The sequence below is a fragment of the Oncorhynchus keta genome, chromosome 17, assembly GCF_023373465.1.
Source record: "Oncorhynchus keta strain PuntledgeMale-10-30-2019 chromosome 17, Oket_V2, whole genome shotgun sequence".
In the NCBI taxonomy this organism is placed as follows: domain Eukaryota; kingdom Metazoa; phylum Chordata; class Actinopteri; order Salmoniformes; family Salmonidae; genus Oncorhynchus; species Oncorhynchus keta.
In genome coordinates this window covers 29,462,063-29,487,104 of record NC_068437.1, presented here as the reverse complement: position 1 = coordinate 29,487,104, position 25,042 = coordinate 29,462,063, and the positions used below count along the sequence as shown (strand labels likewise).

The 25,042-nt window shown below is 46.4% G+C and overlaps 2 protein-coding genes across 5 annotated transcripts in view; both read right to left on the bottom strand.

Moving 5' to 3' along the window:
- Positions 1-11,894, bottom strand: part of LOC118396256 (protein piccolo-like) — a 98,810-nt gene extending 86,916 nt beyond the window's left edge. For all 4 annotated transcript variants that reach the window (XM_052465837.1, XM_052465838.1, XM_052465839.1 and 1 more), the window contains exon 1: positions 11,306-11,894. In XM_052465837.1, coding sequence (XP_052321797.1) covers positions 11,306-11,887 — 582 coding nt within the window. In that variant the 5' untranslated portion in view covers positions 11,888-11,894. The remainder of the gene's footprint in view (positions 1-11,305) is intronic.
- On the bottom strand, positions 11,890-17,202 carry LOC127908458 (protein piccolo-like; the record flags this gene model as incomplete). The annotated part of the gene is made up of 2 exons (XM_052466999.1): positions 15,821-17,202; positions 11,890-11,958 (listed from the first exon to the last, which is right to left on the bottom strand). Coding segments are annotated over exons 1-2 (1,443 nt in total), but the record flags the coding sequence as incomplete, so codon positions are not given.
- Between the last annotated feature and the right edge of the window lie 7,840 nt (positions 17,203-25,042).

The following is a 25,042-nucleotide window of genomic DNA, read 5'->3' as shown; positions in this document are numbered from 1 at the left end:
CTATGCTCTGACCTCTTTCTCCCCTCTCTCTCCAGATGAAATCTTGCGTCTTGTGACGGCCGGCCGCCCAACAACCTGCCCGCTTGACCCTATCCCCTCCTCTCTTCTCCAGACCATTTCCGGAGACCTTCTCCCTTACCTCACCTCGCTCATCAACTCATCCCTGACCGCTGGCTACGTCCCTCCCGTCTTCAAGAGAGCGAGAGTTGCACCCCTTCTGAAAAAACCTACACTCGATCCCTCCGATGTCAACAACTACAGACCAGTATCCCTTCTCTCTTTTCTCTCCAAAACTCTTGAGCGTGCCGTCCTTGGCCAGCTCTACCGCTATCTCTCTCAGAATGACCTTCTTGATCCAAATCAGTCAGGTTTCAAGACTAGTCATTCAACTGAGACTGCTCTTCTCTGTATCACGGAGGCGCTCCGCACTGCTAAAGCTAACTCTCTCTCCTCTGCTCTCATCCTTCTAGACCTATCGGCTGCCTTCGATACTGTGAACCATCAGATCCTCCTCTCCACCCTCTCCGAGTTGGGCATCTCCGGCGCGGCCCACGCTTGGATTGCGTCCTACCTGACAGGTCGCTCCTACCAGGTGGCGTGGCGAGAATCTGTCTCCTCACCACGCGCTCTCACCACTGGTGTCCCCCAGGGCTCTGTTCTAGGCCCTCTCTTATTCTCGCTATACACCAAGTCACTTGGCTCTGTCATAACCTCACATGGTCTCTCCTATCATTGCTATGCAGACGACACACAATTAATCTTCTCCTTTCCCCCTTCTGATGACCAGGTGGCGAATCGCATCTCTGCATGTCTGGCAGACATATCAGTGTGGATGACGGATCACCACCTCAAGCTGAACCTCAGCAAGACGGAGCTCCTCTTCCTCCCGGGAAGGACTGCCCGTTCCATGATCTCGCCATCACGGTTGACAACTCCATTGTGTCCTCCTCCCAGAGCGCTAAGAACCTTGGTGTGATCCTGGACAACACCCTGACGTTCTCAACTAACATCAAGGCGGTGTCCCGTTCCTGTAGGTTCATGCTCTACAACATCCGCAGAGTACGACCCTGCCTCACACAGGAAGCGGCGCAGGTCCTAATCCAGGCACTTGTCATCTCCCGTCTTGATTACTGCAACTCGCTGTTGGCTGGGCTCCCTGCCTGTGCCATTAAACCCCTACAACTCATCCAGAACGCCGCAGCCCGTCTGGTGTTCAACCTTCCCAAGTTCTCTCACGTCACCCCGCTCCTCCGCTCTCTCCACTGGCTTCCAGTTGAAGCTCACATCCGCTACAAGACCATGGTGCTTGCCTACGGAGCTGTGAGGGGAACGGCACCTCAGTACCTCCAGGCTCTGATCAGGCCCTACACCCAAACAAGGGCACTGCGTTCATCCACCTCTGGCCTGCTCGCCTCCCTACCACTGAGGAAGTACAGTTCCCGCTCAGCCCAGTCAAAACTGTTCGCTGCTCTGGCCCCCAATGGTGGAACAAACTCCCTCACGACGCCAGGACAGCGGAGTCAATCACCACCTTCCGGAGACACCTGAAACCCCACCTCTTCAAGGAATACCTAGGATAGGGTAAGTAAGGGTAAGTAATCCTTCTCCCCCAAAAAAAAGATTTAGATGCAAGTGGCTGTTCCACTGGATGTCATTAGGTGTATGCACCAATTTGTAAGTCGCTCTGGATAAGAGCGTCTGCTAAATGACTTAAATGTAAATGTAAATGTAAACCAGAGAGCCTGTAAACCTGTAAGCCTGTAAACCAGGGAGCCTGTAAACCTGTAAGCCTGTAAACCAGAGAGCATGTATACATGTAAGCCTGTAAACCAGAGAGCCTGTAAACCTGTAAGCCTGTAAACCAGAGAGCCTGTAAACCTGTAAGCCTGTAAACCAGAGAGCCTGTAAACCTGTAAGCCTGTAAACCAGAGAGCCTGTATACATGTAAGCCTGTAAACCAGAGAGCCTGTAAACCTGTAAGCCTGTAAACCAGAGAGCCTGTAAACCTGTAAGCCTGTAAACCAGAGAGCCTGTAAACCTGTAAGCCTGTAAACCAGAGAGCCTGTAAACCTGTAAGCCTGTAAACCAGAGAGCCTGTAAACCTGTAAGCCTGTAAACCAGAGAGCCTGTAAACCTGTAAGCCTGTAAACCAGAGAGCCTGTAAACCTGTAAGCCTGTAAACCAGAGAGCCTGTATACATGTAAGCCTGTAAACCAGAGAGCCTGTAAACCTGTAAGCCTGTAAACCAGAGAGCCTGTAAACCTGTAAGCCTGTAAACCAGAGAGCCTGTAAACCTGTAAGCCTGTAAACCAGAGAGCCTGTAAACCTGTAAGCCTGTAAACCAGAGAGCCTGTAAACCTGTAAGCCTGTAAACCAGAGAGCCTGTATACATGTACGCCTGTAAACCAGAGAGCCTATAAACCAACACACTGCTGCTGTAACCAAGCATATACTATTTTTTTTAAACTTGTCAGCATTATCACAACAATATCAATAGCTTGGTTGCATTACTCTGTTAAGAAGCACACAGTGTGCCAACCAAGTCCCCTGGCAAAGGGCATACAAAAATACTGGAGATTTACATCTGATATCATGCCATCTGTGAGGTGACTTGAACAAAAGGCCGGTGGGTTGTGTTTGAGGCTGTACATTTCAGGTTGTCAGAGAACCTCTATTCTTGCAGAAGCTCATGCTTGTAAGTTCCTTATTGATTGCCTGGCAGCTGCCTTTGGCAACGCCTGTAGCTGGCTAATATAGTGTGCTTTCAGCAGCCCCTGCAGTGCTCACATTCCTCATCAATCTGGCCCTCTGATAATAGAGAGTGTTGACCCACTAATCTGCCATAAGCAGAGTGCTTCATTCTGAAGACGAAGAGCTTTCTCTCTCAAATCTGACAGATGACACGTCAACAAACGTTCCTTTGAAGACGGGTAGACAGCGAGGGAGAGAGGGGGAGAACGAGAGAGGGAGAGAGGGGGAGAACGAGAGAGGGAGAGAGGGGGAGAACGAGAGAGGGAGAGAGGGGGAGAACGAGAGAGGGAGAGAGGGGGAGAACGAGAGAGGGAGAGAGGGGGAGAATGAGAGAGGGAGAGAGAGAGAATGAGAGAGGGAGAGAGGGGGAGAACGAGAGAGGGAGAGAGAGATAGAGGGGTAAAGGTAGAAAAGATTGATAGACTAGATAGAAAGATTAATAGAGAGCGGAGACGGCGAGAGAAAGAAAGAGAGATGCACTATGAGTGCATTAATGGGGACAGGTCTCTAGGGGGAGATTCCCTCTCCTCCAACTGACAGCCAAGCCCACTGTCAAAATAGCAAGCCGCACCACTCTCCCATTTTGAAGGAATATTATTGCTTGAGGGTTGCACGTCACAGCTAGGAACTGCTCCTAAGCACAACACACCCATCAACTGGCCTATAATAACTCATATTTTAGTCTGAATCAATTGAGGTAGAAAGTACAGCAGTGTTGAAATCCTACATAGCCCTAACTGTAGCCTATCAAGGTTAGTCTCATTGACATAAACCTTATTTTACAGGGAAGACCTGGTCCAAGACATGAGTAAGATTGCACATTTAAACCAGCTTGCTCTGCAGATTATCACTTGAAACATTCAGCCTCAGAAGTAAAAAATAAAATAATATTGGAAGTCTTGATCTTCAATACAAACACGCTGCAAAAAAATTGCAATGGTTAAAAACGTAGATAAAAGAGTGGCTAGAACCCTGTGAAACACACAGCCTGTGAAGAAGGGTTGAAAGGAGGGAGGCGGTAGCAGGTAAGCTGTGTTTGGTCTGGCCTCTGAGGGACTATTTTTAACACCGTCACTCGGTGCACCAAGGGGTTTCTCCGTATCACCACAGCAACAGCCTGGGCCAGGGCAGGACCTACACATTTACACAGGCCTAGCAGAGAGTAGAGAAAATGTACCACAGTTAAAGCTAAAAACCTTGCTTCATAACCTTGGAGGTGGGTGTGGTGATTGCTCCCTACAGATAGGGCTATAGTTTATGATGAGTCGCGATACCATGAATGACAGATTGCTGTTGTTGTTTACATATTTGGAAGTCCTTTTTTCCAATAAAAAATTATAGTACTGACATTTTATACAAAGGCTAATGGTGGTGCCAGCACATCTGTAGCAACTATGAGACTGCCAACCAGCAATACGTCCTGGGCCATGCTCATTATAACCCTGTATGGAACATTATAACTAGGTAGTAGTGGTCTAATAGAAAACAGCTGTAAACAGACCCATGGAGGGAACACGTGTGTCTTAGATAACAGAAAACATCCACTCAGGCTTTTGAGAAGACCAGCTGGAGTAGAAAGAGAGAGAGGAAGGGAAATGGACAGACTTGCTGAGGGTGTTTGCCCCCTCTTGTTCCCACGCCTCCCCATCCCCCTCTCCTCTCCAACCATAACACAGCTTTTTACTCTTCTGTAGAGGATAAAAAGGCTTTGACAGCATCTGTCAATTCGAAGAAAAAAAATACTATAATAAAGCAGGGAAAGATCTGAAGCTCAAGAAAAGCACAATGCAGTATTGCTCCTGAGTAGCGCAGCGGTCTAACGCACTGCATCTCAGTGCTAGAGCCATCACGAAAGGCCCTGGTTCGATTCCACGCTGTATCACAACCGTCCGTGATTGGGAGTCCCATAGAGCGGTGCACAATTGGCCCAGCGTCGTCCAGATTAGGGTTTGGCCGGGGTAGGGTTTGGCCTGGGTAGGCCGTCATTGTAAATAATAATTTGTTCTTAACTGACTTGCCTACTTAAATAAAGGTTTAAAAAAAATCTTATGACAATGTGGATGTCAGCTGCCCCTGCAGTTACACAAATTCCCAGCCATCAATGTTAAGGCCAAGCAATTTATGCCACTCTGCCTTCACACAGGCATGTTGATGAGGTACTAAGTAAGCATTGTCTGTGTATCCCCTCTCCCAACCTCTACCTCAGGCTGAATTGTCTTCTGTGCATGAAAGACACAAGAAGCAAAGTCGTTTATGTAAGAGGAAAGTCGATCAGATGAAGAATTATTTCTCCATTATGATGTGTGAGTTAGGCTGAGCCTTGTCGTAAATATCCACAGTATCACAGAGGTCTACTCTCATAGCCCTGTTAGTGAGATTCAATATCCAGGGACATGAGGGAACAGGCTACCAAGTAGCACACAAATACTAATACTGTATGTGGCTAATTCAGTACGTCACTTGCAACAAATACTGACAATTACTGATGATCATCTATTACCTAAAATGCAACCATTACAAAACAATATTAAATGGGCTGCAGACATAAAAAATCAATAATGCAGCAGCAACTTTGAGTTTCCATTAAATGCAAACTGCTTTCAGGTTTAATCTGGTGGTATTTTGGTCCAGCCTGTGGAGGTTAGTGCGAAATAACCCGGCATCTCATTAAAACGGCATTAGCATCAAAAGATGACCTTTAGAAAAGGCCTCCAGTTGTGTGACTAAGAGAGGTCTGAGAAATGACATGTTATTACATTGGAACGCTTGTGAATCGGCTAGCTAGCCCACTGTACGAACACTGACATCAGAGCAGTGCCATACCCCCATGTGGAGACTATTTATCATTTTTTAAATGATATGGCTATAATATGAGGAATCCCAAAAAACAATACCTCATTATCCTTTAAATCAAAGTGTTTGCCACGTGCGCTGAATAAAACATCTTACAGTGAAATGCTTACTTACAGGCTCTAACCAATAGTGGAAAAAAGGTCAACAATAGGTAGGTAAAGAAATAAAACAATAGTAAAAAGACAGGTGATATACAGTAGCGAGGCTATAAAAGTAGCGAGGCTACATACAGACACCGGTTAGTCAGGCTGATTGAGGCATAACATGTAGTTATGGTTAAAGTGACTATGCATATATGATGAACAGAGAGTAGCAGTAGCGTAAAAGAGGGGTAGGGGGAGGCACACAATGCAAATAGACCGGGTAGCCATTTGATTACCTGTTCAGGAGTCTTATGGCTTGGGGGTAAAAACTTTTGAGAAGCCTTTTTGTCCTAGACTTGGCACTTCGGTACCACTTGCCATGCGGTGGTAGAGAGAACAGTATGACTTGGGTGGCTGGGGTCTTTGAAAATTTTGAGGGCCTTCCTCTGACACCGTCTGGTGTAGAGGTCCTGGATGGCAGGCAGCTTAGCCCCAGTGATGTACTGGGCCGTACACACTACCCTCTGTAGTGCCTTGCGGTCAGAGGCCGAGCAATTGCCGTACCAGGTAGTGATGCTCTCGATGTTGCAGCTGTAGAACCTTTTGAGGATCTCAGGACCCATGCCAAATCATTTTTAGTTTCCTGATGGGGAATAGGCTTTGTCGTCCCCTCTTCACGACTGTCATGGTGTGTTTGGACCATTCTAGTTTGTTGGTGATGTGGACACCAAGGAACTTGAAGCTCTCAACCTGCTCCACTACAGCCCCGTCGATGAGAATGGGGGCGTGCTCGGTCCTCCTTTTCCTGTAGTCCACAATAATCTCCTTAGTCTTGGTTACGTTCAGAGATATGTTGTTATTCTGGCACCACCCGGCCAGGTCTCTGACTTCCTCCCTATAGGCTGTCTCGTCGTTATCGGTGATCAGGCCTACCACTGTTGTGCCGTCTGCAAACGTAATGATGGTGTTGGAGTCATGCCTGGCCATGCAGTCGTGGGTGAACAGGGAGTACAGGAGGGGACTGAGCAAACACCCATGGGGAGCTCCAGTGTTGAGGATCAGCGTGGCAGATGTGTTGCTACCTACCCTCACCACCTGGGGGCGGCCCGTCAGGAAGAGCAGGATCCAGTTGCAGAGGGAGGTGTTTAGTCCCAGGATCCTTAGCTTGATGAACTTTGAGGGTACTATGGTGTTGAACGCTGAGCTGTAGTCAACGAATAGCATTCTCACATAAGTGTTCCTTTTGTCCAGGTGGGAAAGGGCAGTGTGGAGTGCAATAGAAATGGCATCATCTGTGGATCTGTTTGGACAGTATGCAAATTGGAGTGGGTCTAGGGTTTCTGGGATAATGGTGTTGATGTGAGCCATTACCAACCTTTCAAAGCACTTCATGGCTACGGACGTGAGTAATACGCATCTGTAGTCATTTAGGCAGGTTGCTTTTGTGTTCTTGGGCACAGGGACCTTGGTGGTCTGCTTGAAGCATGTTTGTATTACAGACTCAATCAGGGAAATGTTGAAACTGCCAGTGATGACACCTACCAGTTGGTCAGCACATGCCTGGAGCACACGTCCTGGTAATCCATCTGGCCACGCAGCTTTGTGTATGTTGACCTGTTTAAAGGTTTTAATCACGTCAGCACCTTGAAAACGGCAGCTCTGCCCTTTAGCTCAGTGCGAATATTGCCTGTAATCCATGGCTTCTGGTTGGGGTATGTACAGTACGTACAGTTACTGTGGGGACGACGTCCTCGATGCACTTATTGATAAATCCAGTGACTGATGTGGTGTACTCCTCAATGCCATCGGAAGAATCACGGAACATGTCCCAGTCTGATAGCAAAACAGTCCTGTTGTTTAGCATCTGCTTCATCTGACCACTTTTTAATAGACCGAGTCACTTTATTCATATTCACTCATGTTGGGGTTTGACCCAGTCTTTCAATCACGCATGCTCACACACCTGAGAATAAACAACCAATGAGAAACACTGTAATGGAAGCTGTAATGTAACTACTCTTCATTACCTGCCTGGAAATAGGGAGTTCCCTAATTAACACTAGCATACTTTAGTTAACCCAGAGGTGACCGAAGTGAGGGCAGCACCCAACGTCCCAGCCCTTAGCTAGCCCGTGTCAGTGTGTTGGTGACAGAAAGCCAATGCACCACTATTAGCAGGCAACACACGTGTGGGGCTCTAAGCCAAATGAATTAAAGAGAACTGTTGAAGTGCAGCGAGCCAGTGATGACTGCATGGGACACGTGCTGCTGCTGCAGGCTGCTGTGTTGTGTTGGAATTATTACAGCTCACCTCTGTTTATTGGCATATTACAGGGCCCTGCCATCTCTCATGGAGGCTGGAAAGTCCCCAGCCAGCCACAGCAGCATATCCCATCTCACTAATGCTGTTGCACAACTCTCAATCACTTTCATAAAGTTTTATTGCTGCCGGAACGCCAAGGCTGAGACATTATGTCACATCCACTGAGACCTTACCATGAGAGGGATGTCCCAGGAAGCGGCAGGCAGCTGTCCGACATTAGAGAATCGTTTAAATACTGTTTGAGGACACTCAAACAATAAATTCTATTCATAAAGGTTACATAGAGCCATTGCACTTAGACCTCAGTGCTAATGCATAATCTGGGCAGCTCTCCAGGCAATCCAGGCAATCTCGCCACACATTTCCAATGCAGGGCTCAGTCGCTCATCTATAGAGGTCTCATGCTTTAAAATCCATCTCAGTCTCTCAAAACATGTCAAAGGGCAGGAGGTAAAAATGCTATATTTTGTCACCTCTAAACTGTTCTGGCCCGGAGGGAGAATGAACTTGGCAGCACATTTTATTATGTTGTCAGTAGTTTTTTTATACACAAGTCTGTTATTGGCTGGAACGGGTGCCAATCACTGTCCAGTGAAAATCTCCCTTATAAAGGTTAATATTACGTTAAATAAATACCCAAATAATGTTGTTGACTCATCCTATACTCGTATTTGTCGCCAAAGCATTCATTGGAGAAAAAACACTTTAAAAAACCCACCTCAAACGTGTATGTCAAACAGACAGTTTAAAAAATGCTTGCTATTTCCTCATAGAATATTATGTGATACTCCTGAGGAGAATGAGCTGGCCAATCAGCAGTCTAGAGGAAGATGAGCTGGCCAATCAGCAGTCTAGAGGAGGATGAGCTGGCCAATCAGCAGTCTAGACAAGAATGAGCTGGCCAATCAGCAGCCTACTCACATGAATATTTTTTTTGAATGGTATATGCCCACACCACTCTGTTGTTGGGGAACGTCCACACCATTCCAACACAGAAGAGCTGCATTTTAACATACTTAATAAAACAAATTTGGAAGGAAAACTATTTTGCTCATATTGTAAATAAGTATAGGTCATATTTTATAGAAATCTGGAAATACTATGCTCATTTGAGACCACTCTTTCAAAGTCACTGAGATCTCTTTCTTTTAGATATGGTAGCCAAAATAATGAGCAGTATACACAATATACAATATACATGGCCAAAAGTATGTGGACACATGCTCGTCGAACATCTCATTCCAAAATCATGGGCATTAATATGGAGTTGGTCCCCCCTTTGCTGCTATAACATCCTCCACTCTTCTGGGAAGGCTTCCACTAGATGTTGGAACATTGCTACGTGAGGTCGGCACTAGTGAGGTCGGCACTGATGTTGGGCAATTAGGCCTGGCTCGCAGTCTGCGTTCCAATTCATTCCAAATGTGTTCAATGGGGTTGAGGTCAGGTCTCTGTGCAGGCCAGTCAAGTTCTTCCACAGCAATCTCAACAAACCATTTCTGTATGGACCTTGCTTTGTGGACGGGGGCATTGTCATGCTGAAACAGGAAAGGGCCTTCACCAAACTGTTGCCACAAAGTTGGAAGCACAGAATCGTCTAGAATGTCATTGTATGCTGTAACATAGAAATGCCCCTTCAATGAAACTAAGGGCCTAGCCAGAACCATGAAAAACAGCCCCAGACCATTATTCCTTCTCCACCAAACTTTCCAGCTGACACTATGCATTGTGGCAGGTAGCTTTATCCTGGCATCCGCCAATCCCAGATTCGTCCATCAGACTGCCAGATGGTGAAGCGTGATTCCTCACTCCAGAGAACGAATTTCCACTGCTCCAGTGTCCAATGGCGGCGAGCTTTATACCACTCCAGCTGACACATGGCATCACACATGGTGATCTTAGGCTTGTGTGCGGCTGCTCGGCCATGGAAACCCATTTCATGAAACTCCAGACGAACAGTCCTTGGGCTGACGTTGCTTCCAGAGGAAATGTGCAGCTCAATAGTGAGTGTTGCAACCGAGGACAGACAATTTTTACGCACTACAGTACCCGCCGGTCCCATTCTGTGAGCATGTGTGGCATACCACTTTGCGGCTGAGCCGTTTTTGCTCCTAGATGGTGGCACTTCACAGTAATAGCACTTACAGTTGATCGAAAAGGCTCTAGCAGGGCCAAACTTTTATGAGTTGACTTGTTGGAAAGGTGGCATCCTATGAGGCTGCCATGGTGAAAGTCGCTGAGCTCTTCAGTAAGGCCATTCTACTGCCAATGTTTGTCTATAGAGATTTCATGGCGGTGTGCTTGAATTTATAAACTTGTCAACAACAGGTGTGGCTGAAATAGAATCCACTAACTTTAAGGGATGTCCATGTACTTCTTGTTGTTTACTTTGTATCCTTCATTTACTCAAGTGTTTCCTTTATTTTGGCAGTTACATGTAGCTTGATCCTTTCAGACTCCCATTACTAAAGTAAGTATTGAGTGAAACACAGCAGCACTGAGAACACAGGGTGGATTATGGGCTGTTATTATGTAGGTTGACTTTACAGAGCAGATAGCATTCATGTTTCCAGCCCTAGCCCTGAAGGCCTCCATCCCTCCATCAGTACCCAGCAGCTGGGTGAACTGCTGTGAGCGGTCTGAACAGGCCTGCTATTATTAGACATTTGCAGATGAAATCACCACAAATACCTTGTAGTGACCTACACTGTTACTGAGTCACAATATCAGGAAACAAGAGATTGAGTAGACTACAGCCTCACAAATGACTTCCGACTGGGCACGCAGTCGTTGAATCAATGCTGTTTCCACATTGAACCAACGTGTGATAAATGTTCAATTGAAGTCTATGCCCAGTGTGTTATCACTGCACAAGAAAAGCACAAGAAAAGGGTACAATATCTAACAATGTGCTACAACCTCTGACTAATTTTCATTCAATGTAAGACAATAAAAAACCTATGTTGGAAATCTGAATAGTCTGTATCTTGTTTGAGCTAAAACCCATTCAAGACAATAAGACCTGTTTTCTCTAGACAAGCAACATAACGAGTCTAAGGATGGATAATACAACAGTTTAGTGAACAAATTGCGATCAACCTTCATCAGTCATTGCCTCTGCTACGTGCCTATGGGGTTAACATCTTCTGAATAATTACACCTGCTCAACATGGTATTGGGGACTACAGAGAATATGGCATATTCTATGACAGAGTCCTTTTAAGCATGCATAGCAAATATGAGTCTGCGAAATACACATATAATCAAATGTAATTAACATATTTTCCAGTCTTACCTCTGTTTCATGTGTCATGGGGTTAAATCCACAGAGGTTGCAGACAGTGTTCTTGCATTCTGTGCAGGTGTTGTAGTTGGGAGGGTCCTTGGAGCCCTTGTTGAGTTCAACCTTGCAGAGTGGACAAGTAGATTGGCCTGCTTTGGGTGCTGGTTGGGAGGATGCTGCTCCCTTTGGAGGAGCTGATGGGGGTTTGTCCACTTTGGCATGTACTGATGGGGGGACATTGGCCTTCTGGGGATGCGCTGCTTTCTTCTCCTCTGCTTTCTGTACAATTGTAGGTTCTTGATTCTCCTTCTCAGCCAGAGCAGGTGAAGCTTGTTTATTTTGTGAGGATCCTAGTGGTGGGGTCTCCTCCTTTTTGTCTGCATTTGGTGCTGGGGTTCCAGCGGGAATTGGTGTCTCCTGAGGTACAGTGGGTGGAGTGATCTCTTGTTGGCCAGCCGCAGGTACTGGGATCTCCTCCTTCTGGGGTTTAGCTGGAGCTGGAGTCGGCTTTGGAGATGCAGCAGGTGTGACATTCTCCTTTTGAAGTGCAACAGGTGTAGAGACTATGCTGGGCAACGGTTGGGATTTCATCATGGGAGGTCCTGGGGTTCCACTGCTCCAAGTGCTCTCTGCATCTGGCAGGTCAGACAGAGCCATTCCTTCACCTGAAAAAAAAAAATAACAGTGTTGATAAAAAAATAACTACAAATAATAATATTAATAATATATCTCATCTTAGTTGCTATTTAAATACTGCATACCACCTGTGACAAACATACAAAACAACTGTCTTATGCTCTAAATCTAAAGATGCTAAAAAAAAATTGAATAATTATATCACAGCGTATTAATACAATTCCCGAAGATCTAAAATTAGATCACAACATCTATATAGAGTGTCTTCATAGACCTAAAATCCTCATGGTTTTTCCTCTCATTGTTTGTGAACCTAATTTTAATGCCTGATGCATATTCTTAGGATGTGAATATTTCCCTTTGAAGACGATTCGATACGTATCTAGCTAGACACATGGGCTCCGATGAGATACAATTTAGTTTGAAACAATTTGATGCAATTGGGTTCGCTGGAAAAGATTCAATGAGTTAACAATTGTTGCATACACACATTCATTTTAAATTCTAAATTCAAATTGTCTGCTGATGGAGAGTTGGGCCTCTCTGAGCTGGATCTGTTGAAGCAGACTCCTCTCTTTCCGTGTGTGTGTGTGTGTGTGTGTGTGTGTGTCCTGTCTCAGCCTCCAGTATTTATGCTGCAGTAGTTTGTGTCGGGGGGCTAGGGTCAGTTTGTTATATCTGGAGTACTTCTCCTGTCCTAATTCGGTGTCCTGTGTGAATCTAAGTGTGCGTTGTCTAATTCTCTCCTTCTTTCTTTCTCTCTCTCGGAGGACCTGAGCCCTAGGACCATGCCCCGGGACTACCTGACATGATGACTCCTTGCTGTCCCCAGTCCACCTGGCCATGCTGCTGCTCCAGTTTCAACTGACCTGAGCCCTAGGACCATGCCCCAGGACTACCTGACATGATGACTCCTTGCTGTCCCCAATCCACCTGGCCATGCTGCTGCTCCAGTTTCAACTGTTCTGCCTTCCTATTATTCGACCATGCTGGTCATTTATGAACATTTGAACATCTTGGCCATGTTCTGTTATAATCTCCACCCGGCACAGCCAGAAGAGGACGGGCCACCCCACATATGCTCTCTCTAATTCTCTCTTTCTTTCTTTCTCTCTCTCGGAGGACCTGAGCCCTAGGACCGTGCCCCAGGACTACCTGACATGATGACTCCTTGCTGTCCCCGGTCCACTTGACTGTGCTGCTGCTCCAGTTTCAACTGTTCTGCCTTGTTATTATTCGACCATGCTGGTCATTTATGAACATTTGAACATCTTGGCCATGTTCTGTTATAATCTCCACCCGGCACAGCCAGAAGAGGACTGGCCACCCCACATAGCCTGGTTCCTCTCTAGGTTTCTTCCTAGGTTTTGGCCTTTCTAGGGAGTTTTTCCTAGTCACCGTGCTTTTACACCTGCATTGTTTACTGTTTGGGGTTTTAGGCTGGGTTTCTGTACAGCACTTTGAGATATCAGCTGATGTACGAAGGGCTATATAAATACATTTGATTTGATTTGATTTGGAAGTTTTTACTGAGTGAGCTTCTCCTCACGCTAAGGGCATGCCTTGCAAAAGGGATTGGTGGCCTCGTTATGAAATTATCAACTTTACCATGTAAACTCAGCAAAAAAAGAAATGTCCTCTCTGTCAACTGCGTTTATATTCAGCAAAGTTAACATGTTAAATATTTGTATGTACATAACAAGAATCAACAACTGAGACATAAACTGAACAAGTTCCACAGACATGTGACTAACATAAATGGAATAATATGTCCCTGAACAAAGGGGGGGTCAAAATCAAACGTAACAGTCAGTGTCTGGTGTGGCCACCAGCTGCATTAAGTACGGCAGTGCATCTCCTCCTCATGGGCTGCACCAGATTTGCCCGTTCTTGCTGTGAGATGTTACCCCACTCTTCCACCAAGGCACCGGCATGTTCCCGGACATTTCTAGGCGGAATGGCCCTAGCCCTCACCCTCCGATCCAACAGTTCCCAGACGTGCTCAATGGGATTGAGATCCAGGATCTTTGCTGGCCATGGCAGAACACTGACATTCCTGTCTTGCAGGAAATCATGCATAGAACGAGCAGTATGGCTGGAGGCATTGTCATGCTGGAGGGTCATGTCAGGATGAGCCTGCAGGAAGGGTACCACATGAGGGAGGAGGATGTCTTCCCTGTAACGCACAGCGTTGAGATTGCCTGCAATGACAACAAGCTCAGTCCGATCATGCTGTGACACACCGTCCCAGACCATGACGGACCCTCCAACTCCAAATCGATCCCGCTCCAGAGTACGGGCCTTGGTGTAAGGCTCGTTCCTTCGACGATAAACGCAAATCCGACCATCACCCCTGGTGAGACAAAACTGCGACTCGTCAGTGAAGACCACTTTTTGCCAGTCCTGTCTGGTCCAGCGACGCTGGGTTTTTGCACATAGGCAACGTTGTTGCCGGTGATGTCTGGTGAGGAACTGCCTTACAACAGGCCTACAAGCCCTCAGTCCAGCCTCTCTCAGAATATTGAGGACTGTCAGAGCGCTGATGGAGGGATTGTGCGTTCCTGGTGTAACTCGGGCAGTTGTTGTTGCCATCCTGTACCTGCCCCTCAGGTGTGATGTTCAGATATACCGATCCTGCGCAGGTGTTGTTACACGTGGTATGCCACTGCGAGGATGATCAGCTCTCCGTCCTGTCTCCCTGTAGCACTGTCTTAGGCGTCTCACAGTACCGACATTGCAATTTATTGCCCTGGCCACATCTGCAGTCCTCATGCCTCCTTGCAGCATGCCTAAGGCACGTTCACGCAGATGAGCAGGGACCCTGGGCATCTTTCTTTTGGTGTTTTTCAGAGTCAGTAGAAAGGCCTCTTAGTGTCCTAAGTTTTTATAACGGTGACCTTGATTGCCTACCGCCTGTAAGCTGTTAGTGTATTAACGACCGTTCCACAGGTGCATGTTCATAAATTGTTCATGGTTCATTGAACAAGCATGGGAAACAGTGTTCAAACCCTTTACAATGACGATCTGTGAAGTTATTTGGATTTTTACAAATTATCTTTGAAAGACAGGGTCCTGAAAAGGGGACGTTTCTGTTTTTGCTGAGTTTAAATCTAAAAATGACCATACTGATTGTTTAAAGTAAAACAACCAAAACAAAGCTGGGCAGAGTGTGCAGTTTAAATAGGCTACTAACATTGCCTGGGGTTGTTTGGCATGCAAAATGACTTGTCGATCAATGACTGTCAACACACTTACATGCAGTTGGACACTGAACAAGATCAGTTGTTACAAGATAAGAGATATTTTCCGACAGTAGAAAGAACGTAATATGAGCAAAAAATACTCGTGAACCATGAATTCATAACTTTAGAACCTATTTTTTGAACGATGCATGCTACATTTGGATTGGTTTGGGATCCGTGGACTGATGCACTTGCATCTTGAACATGGAATCAGGGGCCGATGCGTTTCGGTGAATGTTACATCCCTAGCATATTCTGTAGAATATGGGAGCCACGATGGACTCCAAACCCCTTCAGACAAAAGTCATGCACCGAACAATATGTCAAATGTGATCAGTAGCAGATGATGAACATGAATGTCAAAACCTTGCCAAGATACTCAAAGATAATGCTGTCAGATTACAATTGGTTTTCAGGAAGATCATAAACCAACATTAGATATTTTTTGAGGAAAGACAATATTAATAACAAGAACTCCATCAAAGCATCTTGTTATCCTTTCTTACACCTCCCATGAAAGACAAGACTGGCGACGATATACATTGTATATGTATACTTACTATCATTAACCAATTGTTCTAAAAAAAAAGCACAACAGTTATTTTAAAGTAGCCTAACTACTTTGATGAAACATATACTATTTACTTACTGTTTCATGTGGCATGGGGTTAAATCCACAGAGGTTGCAGACAGTGTTCTTGCATTCTGTGCAGGTGTTGTAGTTGGGAGGGTCCTTGGAGCCCTTGTTGAGTTCCACCTTGCAGAGTGGACAAGTAGATTGGCCTGCTTTGGGTGCTGGTTGGGAGGATGCTGCTCCCTTTGGAGGAGCTGATGGGGGTTTGTCCACTTTGGCATGTAATGATGGGGGGACATTGGCCTTCTGGGGATGCGCTGCTTTCTTCTCCTCTGCTTTCTGAGCAGCAGGTAGTTTGGTCTCCTTTGCAGGGGGCATCTTGGGGGAGGTCTGGGCCAGTGCAGACATCTTGGGAGAAGCTGGCGGTGTGGTTCGGGGCTCGTCCTGAACAACTGATGTTATCAAAGTGGAGGCAGAGCTGAAGATGGACGAGCCAAAGCCAAACATCTTCCCAGACACTGACTCTTCAGGCTTTGAGGAGGCAGACTGAGATTTGGGACCTCCAAAGCCAAATAAGCCTCCTGATTCCTGCTTGGGGGGTTGCTTTGTGGCTGGGAAGGCACTACTCTCCCTACGCCCAGGGCTGGGCTGCTGTGGTGGTTTATGAGGTTCTGATGTTCTTCGGTTCTCCAGTGGAGCCTTCTGAGCAGGCACTGGGCTTGCCGGATTTTGAGTGTCTGCTGCTGTAGCAGCTTCAACTATTGATATATCAGGCTCTGATTTTGGTGCCTCTGCTGAGGGCTGCGGAGGCTGTCCTTGTTGTTGTAGAGTCTTCTGTTGTGGAGGTTGTTGGACAAGTGTTGGAGTCGGTCTGTCCACTGGCTTCTGGTCCTGCTGGTAAACCACTGTCGGGGATACCTCCTTCTTCTGTGACGAGCCTGCTGCTGGGGTCTCTTTCACTGAAGCAGGAGTCATAGACACCTTGGGGGAAGCTGGAGGTGTGGTGCGGTGCTCATCCTGAACAGCTGAGGTGATCAAAGTGGATGCAGAGCTGAAGATAGAGGAGCCAAAGCCAAGCATCTTCCCTGACACCGAGTCTTCAGGCGTTGACTGAGCAGGCTGAGATTTAGCACCACCAAAGCCAAAGAAGCCTCCTGACTCCTGCTTGGGGGGCTGGGCCTGTGGTGGTGGTACAGATTTTGCATAAGAGGCTCCACCTTTTGGAAGCTGTTGAGGCTTCCCAGGCTCTCTTTTCGGTGTCGCTGTTAGAGGCTGACGTTGTTGCTCTTGTTGTTGTGGAGTCTCTTGGTGTGGAGGATGTTGGACAGGGGTTGGAGTTGATTTGTCCACTGGCGTTTTGTCCTGCTGTGAAGCCACTGCTGGAGATAATTCCTTCTGTGGTGACCCTGGTGCTGGGTTCTTCTTCTCTTTCTCTGAAGCAGGAGTCATTGGCTCCTTTAGGGAGCAGTTTCGAGGTCTGGCTTTGGAGTTTGTTGGGGCTGTACTTGTTGTGATGCCTTTGAAGCAGGCTGTTGCAGTGGAGGAGTTTGCTTTTCTGGCTGCTGTACAGGTGTAGCAGCTCCACTGGTTTTGGGTGTTGCTGGAATTGGTTGGTCCACTGGTTTCTGTACAATTATAGGTTCTTGATTCTCCTTCTCAGCCAGAGCAGGTGAAGCTTGTTTATGTTGTGAGGATCCTAGTGGTGGGGTCTCCTCCTTTTTGTCTGCATTTGGTGCTGGGGTTCCAGCGGGAATTGGTGTCTCCTGAGGTACAGTGGGTGGAGTGATCTCTTGTTGGCCAGCCGCAGGTGCTGGGATCTCCTCCTTCTGGGGTTTAGCTGGAGCTGGAGTCGGCTTTGGAGATGCAGCAGGTGTGACATTCTCCTTTTGAAGTGCAACAGGTGTAGAGACTATGCTGGGCAACGGTTGGGATTTCATCATGGGAGCTCCTGGGGTTCCACTGCTCCAAGTGCTCTCTGCATCTGGCAGGTCAGACAGAGCCATTCCTTCACCTGAAAAAAAAATAACAGTGTTGATAAAAAAATAACTACAAATAATAATATTAATAATATATCTCATCTTAGTTGCTATTTAAATACTGCATACCACCTGTGACAAACATACAAAACAACTGTCTTATGCTCTAAATCTAAAGATGCTAAAAAAAATGGAATAATTATATCACAGCGTATTAATACAATTCCTGAAGATCTAAAATTAGATCACAACATCTATATAGTGTCTTCATAGACCTAAAATCCTCATGGTTTTTCCTCTCATTGTTTGTGAACCTAATTTTAATGCCTGATGCATATTCTTAGGATGTGAATATTTCCCTTTGAAGACGATTCGATACGTATCTAGCTAGACACATGGGCTCCGATGAGATACAATTTAGTTTGATACAATTTGATGCAATTGGGTTCGCTGGAAAAGATTCAATGAGTTAACAATTGTTGCATACACACATTCATTTTAAATTCTAAATTCAAATTGTCTGCTGATGGAGAGTTGGGCCTCTCTGAGCTGGATCTGTCGAAGCAGACTCCTCTCTTTCCGTGTGTGTGTGTGTGTGTGTGTGTGTGTGTGTGTGTGTGTGTGTGTGTGTGTGTGTGTGTGTGTGTGTGTGTGTGTGTGTGTGTGTGTGTGTGTGTGTGTGTGTGTGTGTGTGTGTGTGTGTGTGTGTGTGTGTGTGTGTGTGTGTGTGTGTGTGTGAGGGAGAGTATGTGTGTGTGTGTGTGTGTGTGTGCGTGCAAGTGTTTTTAAATTCTGTATATCTATGTTCTATGTACTATGAAGGCATCTGACCTGAACCATAAGGGAGCCTAGGCATATACCACCCCACTACCACTATCAGCGGGGCAATGAAGCATATGTTTTTTGTCCCTCCACTTTGGTTCTGAAATCAACATCACCCACTGATTAACTTGGAATTATTGCAGATTAAGTGTTTGAGCTAGTCATGTATTAATATTGACTGTAAAAAAGAATTGCTGTGGCAAAGCCAATGAATATGTAGCACAACTTTGGATTTCACCCCCATCTCAAAACCAGTTGGTTTTGACCATTTGGAAGTTTTTACTGAGTGAGCTTCTCCTCACGCTAAGGGCATGCCTTGCAAAAGGGATTGGTGGCCTCGTTATGAAATTATCAACTTTACCATGTAAACTCAGCAAAAAAAGAAACGTCCTCTCTGTCAACTGCGTTTATATTCAGCAAAGTTAACATGTGTAAATATTTGTATGTACATAACAAGAATCAACAACTGAGACATAAACTGAACAAGTTCCACAGACATGTGACTAACAGAAATGGAATAATGTGTCCCTGAACAAAGGGGGGGTCAAAATCAAAAGTAACAGGTGTGGCCACCAGCTGCATTAAGTACGGCAGTGCATCTCCTCCTCATGGGCTGCACCAGATTTGCCCGTTCTTGCTGTGAGATGTTACCCCACTCTTCCACCAAGGCACCGGCATGTTCCCGGACATTTCTAGGCGGAATGGCCCTAGCCCTCACCCTCCGATCCAACAGTTCCCAGACGTGCTCAATGGGATTGAGATCCAGGATCTTTGCTGGCCATGGCAGAACACTGACATTCCTGTCTTGCAGGAAATCATGCATAGAACGAGCAGTATGGCTGGAGGCATTGTCATGCTGGAGGGTCATGTCAGGATGAGCCTGCAGGAAGGGTACCACATGAGGGAGGAGGATGTCTTCCTGTAACGCACAGCGTTGAGATTGCCTGCAATGAAAACAAGCTCAGTCCGATCATGCTGTGACACACCGTCCCAGACCATGACGGACCCTCCAACTCCAAATCGATCCCGCTCCAGAGTACGGGCCTTGGTGTAACGCTCGTTCCTTCGACGATAAACGCAAATCCGACCATCACCCCTGGTGAGACAAAACTGCGACTCGTCAGCGAAGACCACTTTTTGCCAGTCCTGTCTGGTCCAGCGACGCTGGGTTTTTGCACATAGGCAACGTTGTTGCCGGTGATGTCTGGTGAGGAACTGCCTTACAACAGGCCTACAAGCCCTCAGTCCAGCCTCTCTCAGAATATTGAGGACTGTCAGAGCGCTGATGGAGGGATTGTGCGTTCCTGGTGTAACTCGGGCAGTTGTTGTTGCCATCCTGTACCTGCCCCTCAGGTGTGATGTTCGGATATACCGATCCTGCGCAGGTGTTGTTACACGTGGTATGCCACTGTGAGGATGATCAGCTCTCCGTCCTGTCTCCCTATAGCACTGTCTTAGGCGTCTCACAGTACCGACATTGCAATTTATTTCCCTGGCCACATCTGCAGTCCTCATGCCTCCTTGCAGCATGCCTAAGGCACGTTCACGCAGATGAGCAGGGACCCTGGGCATCTTTCTTTTGGTGTTTTTCAGAGTCAGTAGAAAGGCCTCTTAGTGTCCTAAGTTTTTATAACGGTGACCTTGATTGCCTACCGCCTGTAAGCTGTTAGTGTATTAACGACCGTTCCACAGGTGCATGTTCATAAATTGTTCATGGTTCATTGAACAAGCATGGGAAACAGTGTTCAAACCCTTTACAATGACGATCTGTGAAGTTATTTGGATTTTTACAAATTATCTTTGAAAGACAGGGTCCTGAAAAGGGGACGTTTCTGTTTTTGCTGAGTTTAAATCTAAAAATGACCATACTGATTGTTTAAAGTAAAACAACCAAAACAAAGCTGGGCAGAGTGTGCAGTTTAAATAGGCTACTAACATTGCCTGGGGTTGTTTGGCATGCAAAATGACTTGTCGATCAATGACTGTCAACACACTTACATGCAGTTGGGCACTGAACAAGATCAGTTGTTACAAGATAAGAGATATTTTCCGACGGTAGAAAGAATGTAATATGAGCAAAAAATACTCGTGAACCATGAATTCATAACTTTAGAACCTATTTTTTGAACGATGCATGCTACATTTGGATTGGTTTGGGATCCGTGGACTGATGCACTTGCATCTTGAACATGGAATCAGGGGCCGATGCGTTTCGGTGAATGTTACATCCCTAGCATATTCTGTAGAATATGGGAGCCACGATGGACTCCAAACCCCTTCAGACAAAAGTCATGCACCGAACAATATGTCAAATGTGATCAGTAGCAGATGATGAACATGAATGTCAAAACCTTGCCAAGATACTCAAAGATAATGCTGTCAGATTACAATTGGTTTTCAGGAAGATCATAAACCAACATTAGATATTTTTTGAGGAAAGACAATATTAATAACAAGAACTCCATCAAAGCATCTTGTTATCCTTTCTTACACCTCCCATGAAAGACAAGACTGGCGACGATATACATTGTATATGTATACTTACTATCATTAACCAATTGTTCTAAAAAAGCACAACAGTTATTTTAAAGTAGCCTAACTACTTTGATGAAACATATACTATTTACTTACTGTTTCATGTGGCATGGGGTTAAATCCACAGAGGTTGCAGACAGTGTTCTTGCATTCTGTGCAGGTGTTGTAGTTGGGAGGGTCCTTGGAGCCCTTGTTGAGTTCCACCTTGCAGAGTGGACAAGTAGATTGGCCTGCTTTGGGTGCTGGTTGGGAGGATGCTGCTCCCTTTGGAGGAGCTGATGGGGGTTTGTCCACTTTGGCATGTACTGATGGGGGACATTGGCCTTCTGGGGATGCGCTGCTTTCTTCTCCTCTGCTTTCTGAGCAGCAGGTAGTTTGGTCTCCTTTGCAGGGGGCATCTTGGGGAGGTCTGGGCCAGTGCAGACATCTTGGGAGAAGCTGGCGGTGTGGTCCGGGGCTCGTCCTGAACAACTGATGTTATCAAAGTGGAGGCAGAGCTGAAGATGGACGAGCCAAAGCCAAACATCTTCCCAGACACTGACTCTTCAGGCTTTGAGGAGGCAGACTGAGATTTGGGACCTCCAAAGCCAAATAAGCCTCCTGATTCCTGCTTGGGGGGTTGCTTTGTGGCTGGGAAGGCACTACTCTCCCTACGCCCAGGGCTGGGCTGCTGTGGTGGTTTATGAGGTTCTGATGTTCTCCGGTTCTCCAGTGGAGCCTTCTGAGCAGGCACTGGGCTTGCCGGATTTTGAGTGTCTGCTGCTGTAGCAGCTTCAACTATTGATATATCAGGCTCTGATTTTGGTGCCTCTGCTGAGGGCTGCGGAGGATGTCCTTGTTGTTGTAGAGTCTTCTGTTGTGGAGGTTGTTGGACAAGTGTTGGAGTCGGTCTGTCCACTGGCTTCTGGTCCTGCTGGTAAACCACTGTCGGGGATACCTCCTTCTTCTGTGACGAGCCTGCTGCTGGGGTCTCTTTCACTGAAGCAGGAGTCATAGACACCTTGGGGGAAGCTGGAGGTGTGGTGCGGTGCTCATCCTGAACAGCTGAGGTGATCAAAGTGGATGCAGAGCTGAAGATAGAGGAGCCAAAGCCAAGCATCTTCCCTGACACCGAGTCTTCAGGCTTTGACTGAGCAGGCTGAGATTTAGCACCACCAAAGCCAAAGAAGCCTCCTGACTCCTGCTTGGGGGGCTGGGCCTGTGGTGGTGGTACAGATTTTGCATAAGAGGCTCCACCTTTTGGAAGCTGTTGAGGCTTCCCAGGCTCTCTTTTCGGTGTCGCTGTTAGAGGCTGACGTTGTTGCTCTTGTTGTTGTGGAGTCTCTTGGTGTGGAGGATGTTGGACAGGGGTTGGAGTTGATTTGTCCACTGGCGTTTTGTCCTGCTGTGAAGCCACTGCTGGAGATAATTCCTTCTGTGGTGACCCTGGTGCTGGGTTCTTCTTCTCTTTCTCTGAAGCAGGAGTCATTGGCTCCTTTAGGGGAGCAGTTTCGAGGTCTGGCTTTGGAGTTTGTTGGGGCTGTACTTGTTGTGATGCCTTTGAAGCAGGCTGTTGCAGTGGAGGAGTTTGCTTTTCTGGCTGCTGTACAGGTGTAGCAGCTCCACTGGTTTTGGGTGTTGCTGGAATTGGTTGGTCCACTGGTTTCTGTACAATTATAGGTTCTTGATTCTCCTTCTCAGCCAGAGCAGGTGAAGCTTGTTTATGTTGTGAGGATCCTAGTGGTGGGGTCTCCTCCTTTTTGTCTGCATTTGGTGCTGGGGTTCCAGCGGGAATTGGTGTCTCCTGAGGTACAGTGGGTGGAGTGATCTCTTGTTGGCCAGCCGCAGGTGCTGGGATCTCCTCCTTCTGGGGTTTAGCTGGAGCTGGAGTCGGCTTTGGAGATGCAGCAGGTGTGACATTCTCCTTTTGAAGTGCAACAGGTGTAGAGACTATGCTGGGCAACGGTTGGGATTTCATCATGGGAGCTCCTGGGGGTTCCACTGCTCCAAGTGCTCTCTGCATCTGGCAGGTCAGACAGAGCCATTCCTTCACCTGAAAAAAACAACAGTGTTGATAAAAAAATAACTACAAATAATAATATTAATAATATATCTCATCTTAGTTGCTATTTAAATACTGCATACCACCTGTGACAAACATACAAAACAACTGTCTTATGCTCTAAATCTAAAGATGCTAAAATAAATTGAATAATTATATCACAGCGTATTAATACAATTCCTCAAGATCTAAAATTAGATCACAACATCTATATAGAGTGTCTTCATAGACCTAAAATCCTCATGGTTTTTCCTCTCATTGTTTGTGAACCTAATTTTAATGCCTGATGCATATTCTTAGGATGTGAATATTTCCCTTTCAAGACGATTCGATACGTATCTAGCTAGACACATGGGCTCCGATGAGATACAATTTAGTTTGAAACAATTTGATGCAATTGGGTTCGCTGGAAAAGATTCAATGAGTTAACAATTGTTGCATACACACATTCATTTTAAATTCTAAATTCAAATTGTCTGCTGATGGAGAGTTGGGCCTCTCTGAGCTGGATCTGTTGAAGCAGACTCCTCTCTTTCCGTGTGTGTGTGTGTGTGTGTGTGTGTGTGTGTGTGTGTGTGTGTGTGTGTGTGTGTGTGTGTGTGTGTGTGTGTGTGTGTCCTGTCTCAGCCTCCAGTATTTATGCTGCAGTAGTTTGTGTCGGGGGCTAGGGTCAGTTTGTTATATCTGGAGTACTTCTCCTGTCCTAATTCGGTGTCCTGTGTGAATCTAAGTGTGCGTTGTCTAATTCTCTCCTTCTTTCTTTCTCTCTCTCGGAGGACCTGAGCCCTAGGACCATGCCCCGGGACTACCTGACATGATGACTCCTTGCTGTCCCCAGTCCACCTGGCCATGCTGCTGCTCCAGTTTCAACTGACCTGAGCCCTAGGACCATGCCCCAGGACTACCTGACATGATGACTCCTTGCTGTCCCCAATCCACCTGGCCATGCTGCTGCTCCAGTTTCAACTGTTCTGCCTTCCTATTATTCGACCATGCTGGTCATTTATGAACATTTGAACATCTTGGCCATGTTCTGTTATAATCTCCACCCGGCACAGCCAGAAGAGGACGGGCCACCCCACATATGCTCTCTCTAATTCTCTCTTTCTTTCTTTCTCTCTCTCGGAGGACCTGAGCCCTAGGACCGTGCCCCAGGACTACCTGACATGATGACTCCTTGCTGTCCCCGGTCCACTTGACTGTGCTGCTGCTCCAGTTTCAACTGTTCTGCCTTGTTATTATTCGACCATGCTGGTCATTTATGAACATTTGAACATCTTGGCCATGTTCTGTTATAATCTCCACCCGGCACAGCCAGAAGAGGACTGGCCACCCCACATAGCCTGGTTCCTCTCTAGGTTTCTTCCTAGGTTTTGGCCTTTCTAGGGAGTTTTTCCTAGCCACCGTGCTTTTACACCTGCATTGTTTGCTGTTTGGGGTTTTAGGCTGGGTTTCTGTACAGCACTTTGAGATATCAGCTGATGTACGAAGGGCTATATAAATGCATTTGATTTGATTTGATTTGGAAGTTTTTACTGAGTGAGCTTCTCCTCACGCTAAGGGCATGCCTTGCAAAAGGGATTGGTGGCCTCGTTATGAAATTATCAACTTTACCATGTAAACTCAGCAAAAAAAAAAGAAATGTCCTCTCTGTCAACTGCGTTTATATTCAGCAAAGTTAACATGTTAAATATTTGTATGTACATAACAAGAATCAACAACTGAGACATAAACTGAACAAGTTCCACAGACATGTGACTAACAGAAATGGAATAATGTGTCCCTGAACAAAGGGGGGGTCAAAATCAAACGTAACAGTCAGTGTCTGGTGTGGCCACCAGCTGCATTAAGTACGGCAGTGCATCTCCTCCTCATGGGCTGCACCAGATTTGCCCGTTCTTGCTGTGAGATGTTACCCCACTC